At 39.6% G+C, this 10201-nt stretch overlaps 1 protein-coding gene across 1 annotated transcript; it reads right to left on the bottom strand.

Moving 5' to 3' along the window:
* Positions 1-1098: 1098 nt before the first annotated feature.
* asb6 (ankyrin repeat and SOCS box containing 6) lies at positions 1099-8968 on the bottom strand. The gene is made up of 7 exons (XM_085367991.1): positions 8860-8968; positions 8415-8554; positions 8118-8293; positions 5036-5142; positions 4822-4930; positions 4640-4726; positions 1099-1872 (listed from the first exon to the last, which is right to left on the bottom strand). Exons 2-7 carry the CDS (start codon positions 8522-8524, stop codon positions 1151-1153), a joined length of 1311 nt encoding a protein of 436 aa, XP_085224117.1. The 5' UTR covers positions 8525-8554; positions 8860-8968; the 3' UTR covers positions 1099-1150.
* Between the last annotated feature and the right edge of the window lie 1233 nt (positions 8969-10201).

Raw genomic sequence — 10201 nt, 5'->3', positions numbered from 1 at the left:
AAGAGGAGCTGGAGCGCCTGCAAGCCTTGGAGCCACTCCAGCTTCAGCAATGTCAGGAAGGGGTTAGTTGTATAACACAATGTCCTATTTAGTTTGCTACTCACACACGCATTGATGCATACACATATGTAAGCAACGGTTCCCTGTACCATCATCGCTTGCTTCTTTACAGACTGTTTGCCTGTTACCAAAGGCATGGGTGGAAAGAATGGGTTTAGCACAAGTGCGAGAGTGTAAAGGGGGGTATACTGGGCCCTCAATTCATCAGAATTTAACCATAAGCATTAAAAAAAAAAAAAAAAAAAAAAAAAAAAAGCCAGGTAAAACTTTCCACCTCAGCAGCCACCAAAGCTACATACACATCTAGGGGCGCGCTCCTTCTGCTGTGCCTTATTTTAGCAACCACTCGAATGATGCTTGTGGTTTGAGCGCATCCATGAGGAAAACGTGTACCACCAATTGTCCTGTTATTTACCGGTACACTGTCACAGTCACATTCAGCACTGCACTGCCACTACCTGGGAAATTATAAGCACTAATGTGTAAACAAACGCAAAACAAAAACTGCTACACAAAGCAATGAGGTCACAGGTGGTGGAAGTTTTTATTAATTGTTATTATTGTTGTCATTACATCTTCATATTAAGCTTGAAGTTACACAAATTCTACAGTATATCACCGTCACGTTGAGGATCTAAAATATAGATGGACCCTACTGTGCTGGAACAACTTCAATAGGTTGCACTGTGAATAGTTAAGTCTTCCAAAGTCTGAGCTACCTTTGAAAATGCAGGAGCAACACTGCCATCTGGTGGCTTTCATATTGTGCTGCATTTTTTTATTTTATTTTATTTTTTAAATAAACGTGTCCATATGTTTCACCTCTACAGCATTTCACTGTGGCAGTGACAACTCAAAGACTAATCTGTACTTACAATGTTGTATTTGTAAAGTAAACATATACACAATTTTGTCTGTAAATTTGGCACAGGCAACACAGATTTGGAAATTAAACAAAGGCCTCAATGATATGTTAGACTTCGCTTCACTTATCACATCCTCAAATATTTTACACAAATTATTACAGAGTTTGTTCAGTCTTTCACTTCAGATTTTAAGCAACACAAATAGTAGTAAGCAGTTTATATCGTCAGCGCTGGCTCTGCTGGGGCTTGAAGCAGTCCCAGCCAGACTTTGGAGTGTACGTGTGCTCGGGAAGAAGAAAGTATTTGAGTCTGTCTGGTAGTGGTAAGGCTTTGACTCTGTCTTCCAGTGGCCAGGGCTTCAGGCGGTTCCTTATAAACGCCCTACAGAGGCATCGCAGAGCAGGGGGGCTTGCTTCACGCTCTGCTACGTGCTTGTGCAGGTTTAGTAGAGCCTGAGCGTACGGGTGAGACTCCTGACCAGGCATGGGGAGCTGCAGCCCGCAAGAGAGATGCAGCCTGGGGCTGTGAACCTTTACCAGGTCAAGCAACATCTCTGCCTGCTCCAAGAGCTCGGCTGCGTGAGTTTGATCAGAGCACTGCTGCAGGGCTGTTTGGAGCCTCTGGAAGAGAAGGCTATAACCTGACCAACAGGAGTCACTGTGATTGGAGCAAACCAAAGACGCGCCGCTCTGAATTAAGAGCACAGCCAAGGGGAAGAGCAGGTCAAAGTACTCCAGGCTCGTCTGCGTCAGGGAAGGCTCGCCATCCTCATTCAGACAGCAGCTGGGGTCCACGCCGTGATCCAGCAGTAGCTGTGTGGTTTTCAGGCAGAAGTTACCAATCTGAGCAGCATCCTCCACCGAAGCCCCCAGCGCCTCCTTCACCAGAAACACCAACGACGACTCGACTGTTTCACCGTCTACAGTCGCAGCATGAACGTCAGCACCTTTGGAAAAGGAAGCATCTCTCAGCACTTATCCAGATTACAACACAGGCTTAAATTTGTAACACTTTTGAAACTGAGACAACTCAGTATTTACTGGTTAATTTAGGGGTTATTTGAACAGTCTTAGTAGAGTATGTCCTGTTATATCTATTTGCGTGTTTAAAAAAAATAACCTATTCTCATTTTTAGGCTTAGGCTCCAAAAACTAATCCCACATCTATTATCATGCAAATTGCTAGCATCAGATACAGGCCCTCCCTGGTGTTCAGAACGGTTTCAGATAACTTGAGAGTCAAACTAAAAACATGAGCTGGCCTCTTTTGCTGTGTGTATTTGCACAGTTTCTCTTGCTGTGCAAATACCGTTTGGCTTTTGATCTTTATCCCTCCATTATTTCCAAATACACTTTGCTCTTCCAGTGTTTAATAAGTGACAGCAGGGCTTATGTTAACCTTGTGCAGCCAAAAAACTGACATCCTAATTTAGATCTTTTTCATGTGACTCTTCCAAAGTAACGGTTGATCTTTTAAATTAGCAACATTTTTAATAAAGGCTGAATACATTCTTAATTCAACTACATGCAAATAAATAAATCTACTCAGCATGATTCTGATAATAACAATAATCTAATAATATATTATCATCATCATATTTTGATGTAAAATAAAAACCAATGCGTGTCGAGTTTCCTAGTAACATTTACTGTTTACACACATTTTGATATGAAGGTTGTTTTATGATGACCCAGGGCTATATAGGGGACTGTGGTTAGATAAAAGATGAACAATGACTGCAGGGCTGAACAGGCCAGGGTGGGATACTGAGATGTGGAGCAGCAGAGAATGGTAGCTGAGTGAACAGAGTCCAGAGTGTGGAGAACTAATCAAATAAAAAGTGAAATCTGGAGCAGAGCAGCTGAAACGTGTGGGTATCATGGCCCGGAGAGCAGAGCTGATGAGGTGAAAGGCTGCAGAGTTGAGACGGAGCAGTGTGGACGATGGATGAGAGAGAGACCGCAGGACGGATGCAAGAGGAGGCTGAGGTGGACGGTGTGATAAACTTTGTACTACTTTTACAATTATTAAAATAAAAATGACTCTTATTTTGTTCTGGACAACTGTATGGTTAATTTGAAAATGTAGGCAATCCATTTCACAGTGAGCGGTCTGTCTTTTATACCTTCTTTATTTTAAGCATATAATACTAATACAGCCCATATGGAAAAGATATATATAAATCCTATAAAGTTGGTATCTGTCTTGTGTGGAACTTGTATGAAAAGCATACAAGAGTGAAAACAGATATAAGATCCCTTGAAAAATTATATAAATGAAACTTGTATGTTTTGGATATTTACTAAAACTATATATGAAAGTGGCCACTTTCATGAGTAAATCATATAAGCCTTATATGATTCACTATATGAAGTAGGCCACATCTTATGCAAGTCTTTTATAAGTTTTTTTCTATTTCTTTTTCCATATGAGAGTATTTGAAATTAATTTTTAACTTTTCCATATCGTTTAACCCTGCGACAGAATGGAGTCCTGCCCACGGATCTGCCCCTTTCCCCTATAACAGCTGCGATTTAAACACACCGCAACTCTGAATTGGACAAGTGGAAGAAAACGGACGGATGCTTGGATAATGTTCTTCTTCTATAGTCAATTATTTAGATGTCATAGGTATTGTCGTATTGTTGTATCCTTTGTTTACTACATTATATGTATTTTATCCTTACAATCTTTCGAAGAGCTAATAAACGTAATCTTAAATAAATTTGTGAAATGTTATAATTAGAAAAATTAGATGGAAAATAACAATTTCAACTTTTCAAGAAATTACCACTTTTCCAATACTGATATTATTGCATAACAAAGAGACATAAAAAGCACAGGCAGAGGCTAAACACTCTGTTTCACGTGCAACACTTTGTATGTTAGAACTTCGCTCTTCTCTGCAGCTGACTGATGGACCAGTAACATCACCAGCAAGAGTGGCTCACTGCAGGCAGATGGACCGTGTCTGGACTGGAGCGGACAGACAATTAGCTACCCCTGCTGGACCATAAAAAAAATCTTTAGTGTTGATGTTGATGACTACGCATCCTGTAATGCTGGAAATCCCCATTTGTCTTTGAGAAGTAGAAAACTAAAATACACTCTGGAATTACACTTAAAGGAAAAAAAACGCTAAACCAGAATTGGCCACAGTGAAAATGTCAGTAACAGCTGGGGGCCACTTTTGAGCACAAATAAAAAATACAAAACATTGTCATGTGCAGGGTTTTTTATGCAATGTAAAATTCATTGGTTTACACAAAAATGTCCAAGCCTTGTTTGGCCTTTTGAAGGACAAACTTAAGTGTTTATTACACTTGTTTAAAAAAAAAAAACCTGAACCAGACGAGATCAAAAAAGAAAAAAGTCCCAACCCTATAGTCACCCTCTGCACATGAAAATACTTGTAAGTGTGAGAAGTTTAATGATAAATTTAAGCTTCTGCCTACAGAAGATGAAACCTTTTATGGTTAAAAAAAAAAGTCACTAGTGAGTCGCTTCATGCTGGGATCTCAGCACTAGCTCTGCTCCACTTTCAATTTTCTGTTAAGAATCAGATCCATGGTTTATTCCAGGTTCAAAATGAGCACAGGTGGCAAAAAGCCTGTGTGCAGCATTTTAGCTGTGATGCCGCTTGAGGAAGAATTTGAATGACCAAAAGCAGATGAGAAGGAAAAGTGCCTGGAGTGCCGTTTTAGAGTCAGTACCTCTCTCAAGTAGCAGCTGGATGTTCTCCGTGTTGTGCACGGTGATTCCATCGCTGCTCGCCAAGGCATGGAGCAAAGGTGTTTTTCCTTTGAAGACAACATCAAAGCAATCGCCTTTCAGAATGACTGAATAAGGGTATGAATGGAAATTTTACAATTAAGCTTGGCCATCGTAAACTCACCGTGTTTATCCCTTGCATTCACATCAGCACCCAGGTCCAGCAAGGCGATCAGGCAGGGCAGTCTCTCTGACTCCTCACTGGCAAGGTCCAAGGGACTGCTCTCATGAATCTACAGAAATAACAGATTTACATAGAATCCCTCTACTGATTAAAAAAAAAAAAAAAAAAAGACAGAATCAATCAAAAGAGAAGTCATGGATTCCTCTTTACTCACTCTGTCCCTCTTTTCAATGTCTGCTCCGTGCCCGGCCAGCAGCTTCACCATGTTTGGCCTGTTCCTCAAAACTGCTATGTGTAGTGGATTGTAGTATGAAACTGGGTCTTGAGAAATGAAAACAAATATTTTGTGTATAAAACAAAGTCTTCATTAAAGAGATGAAAAGCAACAGACAGGCGAGGATTTGACAATATAGCATTGTTCCTAAATGAGTGTGGGCAAAGCTATAAAAGTTACTGTACACTTACATGCAGAGTATAAAACCAAACAGAGAACATGAGCAATAAAAGAAAAACTGTAAAAGACAAGCAAAAGGAGAGATCATGAAAAGACATGAAGACACAGGAAGTAAACACGTACTGCATGGTATGTGGGGAGCATTTGTTTCTCGCCAGAGGACTTTATGAAATGTGAGAGGTGAATGAAGCAGCCTCTGCAAGAAATCCCTAATCATACCCTTGGGAAAAACACATGCCTGAAACCAGCAGAGGTCACCACAGCATAGTTAGGCTTAGTCTGGAAGGTTTAATCACAGTAGAAAAACATGCTGCACTTCCCACTAGTATATACAGACGATAACTGGCTCGTTATGCATGTGCAACTACTTGTTACATGTAGAAAAATGGCAGTGGTCTCCTGTTTGTATCAGTCATTAAAAACAATCTGTGTATTAAGAGAAAATGGACTATTGCAGGAGGGAATGAGGTGAATGCTAGAAAGCCAAAAACACTCTTCAGCACTTTGAAGATCATTTGCAACAGCTTGCAAAATTTCAGTTACAAGAAACAAATGTGCTATTGGGCCAGGGGGGCACTGGCCACCCCCCAAAATTTGCTTATTTGGTTTTCACATGCACCCATTTTCAGTGATATCAACTTTAATAGCATGAAATTAACTAGGCATATAATTCTTTTCTTTATCTATTTTTTGCCATATTTTTCAAGTATCCAATATTTAACAACAGCATAATAAAAACTAGAAATTCTGTGTTTAGTGTGCCACCAATATGGCCACTCCTGTGAAAGAATTCTTAAAGCAGCCCTGTCATTAATAACGTGATGCAAATATGTTTGAAGGCAAATAACTGGCTATAGTTCATTGCCTAACCAACATTTCTGTTGCTTACCGGCATACTGGGAGTGTTGGATTTGGTTTTGTGTCAGCAACCAAATCAGTAGCACAGAAATGACACACACACATTGTTTTTTCAGCTTTTGAAAACAGAAGGTAAACTATCCAGAGCAGTGGAGACTCCTGTAAAAATGTGGTGCTGCCAGCATCGTGACCTGGAGCTTGAACCACAGAAGCTGCTGCTAATGACATCTGCCATCTCCTAGTGATGTCCCTTCCTGCAGTCTGGGCCTACATCAGTTCACTTATGATGCTTGAACACACATTTTAGGCTACGTCCACACTGAAGGTCTTAATGCTCAATTAAGATTTTTTGATCAAATCCGATTTTTTTGTCTGCTTGTTCACACTACAAATAAAACGTGACAGCAAACGCGCTCTAGTGTGAACCCTCAAAGCGGCCCGCATGCGCAAAAGAAGACGTCACACACAACGCGCTCTGTTTAGATCCAGACCAAACAGTATTGTTTGACTGATGGCTCTTAATATAAAGACTTGTTTTGGACTTTACGTTTCCCAATTTTGCTTTAAGTTACAAAGTTATTTTGTTATTTACATATGGCCTAATAAATATCCTTATTGCTGTTTTAGAGAGGAGCGGTGCTTCAAAGGATAGTTGGAAATGTCTGTCAGAATCTGCAGATTATACAGTACAAAGAAAATGTTCATGTTTCTCCAACACTGTCTTCCCAACAGTTTCACTGACATCTACATGGGATGGCCAGGAAGCTTTCATGATGTCTTATCGGGCGCTTCTCCGGCACGGATAATTGGCGTCTGTCTTGTGTCAGTTACGTAAAAGATGGATTTAATGCGACATGACCATTCAAACAGCAGTTGCTTTCTAAAACATCAGATATGTATCGGATTCAGTACCACTTACGAAAGTGACCCAGATCGGATTGGAAAATATCGGATTTGTGCCGTTCACACTGTCATACCATGATCGGATATGGGTCGCATAGGGTCAAAAAAGTCGGATTTGATACGCTTTCGCCTGCAATGTGAACGTAGCCTAAGTAATACGCTCACTGACAAAAGACTGAGTGGACCTGAATCTGATGTTCTGAAGTACACGTATCATGATATGACATATCGTGATCACTGAATGACACAGGAAATCAATCCTGCCCTCGGCCATCTCCCTGTACAACTCTTCCATCTAATACACTGTAAACACTGCAATAGTTGCATCCTTTTTGCACACGCTCTTTCTACTCTGTAACATTCCTGTCAGCACTGGTGATATTTATTTATAATCACCTCTGTCAATCCTTGATTTGTATTATTTAGTGATTTGTATATATTGTGCTATTTCTTAAATCTGTAACATACTGTATTGTTAAATAGTCTAGTCCGTTTCTGTTATTTATACTAGAGCAACTGTAACCCACATAATTTCCTTAGGGATTAATAAAGTATGCTGATTGTGATTCTGATATTGGAACTGCTGCTGAAAATTTTGCTAGTATGGCAAGACACTGAATGAACTCCAAACTGCCAGGAAAACTATTCTAATTTGTTTTCTCATCCTACAGATTTTGTATTGTAGCAGCTTGCTTGCGCTTGTTGGTACATACGCTTGATTTGAATCGGACCAACATAGGATTTTTAAGACCGATATTGATATATGATGATTTAAAAATCAGATATACCTTCTACGTCCTTTTTAAGATAAGACAATGCACTCATTGTTGTGTCTGTAGTGCTCTAAACATGAAGTTGCAGAGTGCCCTCTGGTGGACAAATGATTCAAAATCAACAATCACACCTTAGCTGAAGAGTGTTTCTTTCTTCTCTGCTTTTTTAAATTTCAAAAATGACATTAAGCACAGTCACAAAATGATCTCTCTCTCTCTCTTTAGCAAGGTTTCATAAACAAATGTGTATACAGTGTCAAGTTAAAAACATTCACATCATCTAAAACACACTCCAAACTGTTATTAACCTTCAAAGTTGAGATCTGCTCCGTAGCGTAGGAGGATTTTTGCTGGCTGCACCAGACCTCGCTCTGCCATTTTGAACAGGGCATAGCTGATCCCCTCCACAAACACCTCTGACTGGGATTCTTGCTCCAGGAGCTCCACCAGAGACCTAGAAATTGCGGATTCTTCCTCAGAACTCCTGACAGGAGAAGAAAGAAGCACCTTGTATGTAATGTTTGTCTGTTATCTGATACATGTTCAATTAATTACGGCAGTGTAGCACTGCCAAAAGAGGACTGTAACTGAATAGCCAGCTTTACCTTTCCTCGCCAATGTCATGTCGTTCTTCCAGTCCAATAACACACATGACAGCATCTACCAGCGGCTGATACTCATAAATTATCCTGCGAAATCCATGGAGGAAAGGCATGGCTCTGCCTCGGCGATCCTAGGTTAGCTCCTAAAAAGCATAAAAGAAATGCTGTGTGCTGAGGGTGTATCAGTCTAACAGAGAACGCAACGCAGACATCAAAGCTTATCTCTTGAGTACAGCTGACAAAAGCATTCATATCGTAGGTGACACGTCACAGTAACAGGCTAACGCAGTGGTTTTAAAATCCTTCATACAAAATAATATGTACTCCTAATACTGATTAGTTAGCTGGACCCATTCAGCTGACCGTTTGTCTAACTTACGCTAACCGCAACGATATTTAAGTTATAAAAATGGCGACAAGTGTCGCAATCAATGGCAGCATGACTTACCAAATGTATCACTTCTTGACCTGCTAAATTATAAATAAATGTCTTAGCGAAATTACTTTTAAAAGAGAGGAAAGTCACTCAGAGCAGACTCCCTTTAAAACAGGAAGCTTTCCTCACGCCCGCATCGGTCCGACGCTGTTTTCATTCCCATTTAAAATACAAGCCTAAACAAGGTTCCTCTTTCGAGTCCGTGTCCTTCAATCAAAAATGAGTAAGTAAGCAAAGACACTGCACCACTTCAGTTGTTGAAACATAGACATTTACTGAAAATTTAAATGCCAAATAGTGATTTCGGGTATTTAAAGGATATAAATTAAAGGATAATAGAATAAATATAAATACTGCATTAATTAGCGTATAATCAGGCCTTCCAGCAATCTGAGGCGTTTTCATTATAGTCCATTATAACTACATAGGAGCAGGGGCTGGTTTCTGGAAACCATCCATCTTTAATACAGCTGCAGAGACGGACATGGCTTTTTCACCTAATAGCTTTTTATGTAAGTGGATAAAGATCAACCACATACATAGTACGTCTTATAAGTCAGCTCTTTCCAACTGTGTATGATCATTCAACATTTGTGCATATTTTCCTCACCTCCTTGTTATTGTCATTGTTTCTTCGACCATGCACCCTAATTTTTAATTCATACGTTTCCTCCTCACCTCAAGCCTCATCTCCTGATATGGTTGCAATTATGTATTGTCAGCAGACAATACATAATTGTATGCCCTGTCTCAGGACAAGCTGACTAAACAGTAAGAACAGCTGGTTAGCATTGTTCGAGCTATGGTTAGGCTTGAGTGTACTAAAAATCACAACTTTCCCTCTGATTAACAGCTTGATTAAATACTGACAGTATATACTCACTATAGATGTAACTGTAGCAAGTATTAAGCACTTGAACTTTGAGGGGTAAGAAAACATAATTCAGTTGACTGCAGTCTCCAACATACTGACATCTATTGGTGATAATTTACACACTGTAGCTTTAAGTAAAATGCTTTTGTAGTTGACTTATGATCTGTCAAATATATTTTTCAAGAATGATATTTAGTTATTTTGTGGTAGAAATTACATTCCTGTCACAAGGTAGAAACTGTAGACTTTTTTTATGCTAATTTATCTGTTGATATTAAAAATATCCTTTTTAAAAGATATCTCATAAAGAGTGTAACAAAATTGCAACAAATACAACCAGTTACCACCAGTGGTATAAAACAATCAGCAAGTGCTGGCTTGTTTAGTGCAAAAAATAAAAACATACAAGTATGACTGTAAGGAAGTCTGCTGGAAAACTAACAGAGATATTGGAAGGGAAAGACATGCCGCTCAGTCCTA

The sequence above is a fragment of the Diplotaxodon limnothrissa genome, linkage group LG12 (assembly GCF_057381915.1).
Source record: "Diplotaxodon limnothrissa isolate DT_005_m linkage group LG12, D_limnothrissa_male_GT1.1, whole genome shotgun sequence".
Classification (NCBI taxonomy): Eukaryota; Metazoa; Chordata; class Actinopteri; order Cichliformes; family Cichlidae; genus Diplotaxodon; species Diplotaxodon limnothrissa.
The sequence above is the reverse complement of the archived record's forward strand: the minus strand, read 5'-3'. Positions and strand labels throughout refer to the sequence as shown.

Coding starts and splice junctions, on each gene's coding strand:
- asb6 (XM_085367991.1), bottom strand. CDS start 8,524: ATGCCTTTCCTCCATGGATTTCGCAGGATAATTTATGAGTATCAGCCG. Junction 8,294..8,414: donor CATGACATTGGCGAGGAAAG/GTAAAGCTGGCT, acceptor TTCTCCTGTCAG/GAGTTCTGAGGAAGAATCCG. Junction 4,931..5,035: donor ACATTGAAAAGAGGGACAGA/GTGAGTAAAGAG, acceptor TTATTTCTGTAG/ATTCATGAGAGCAGTCCCTT.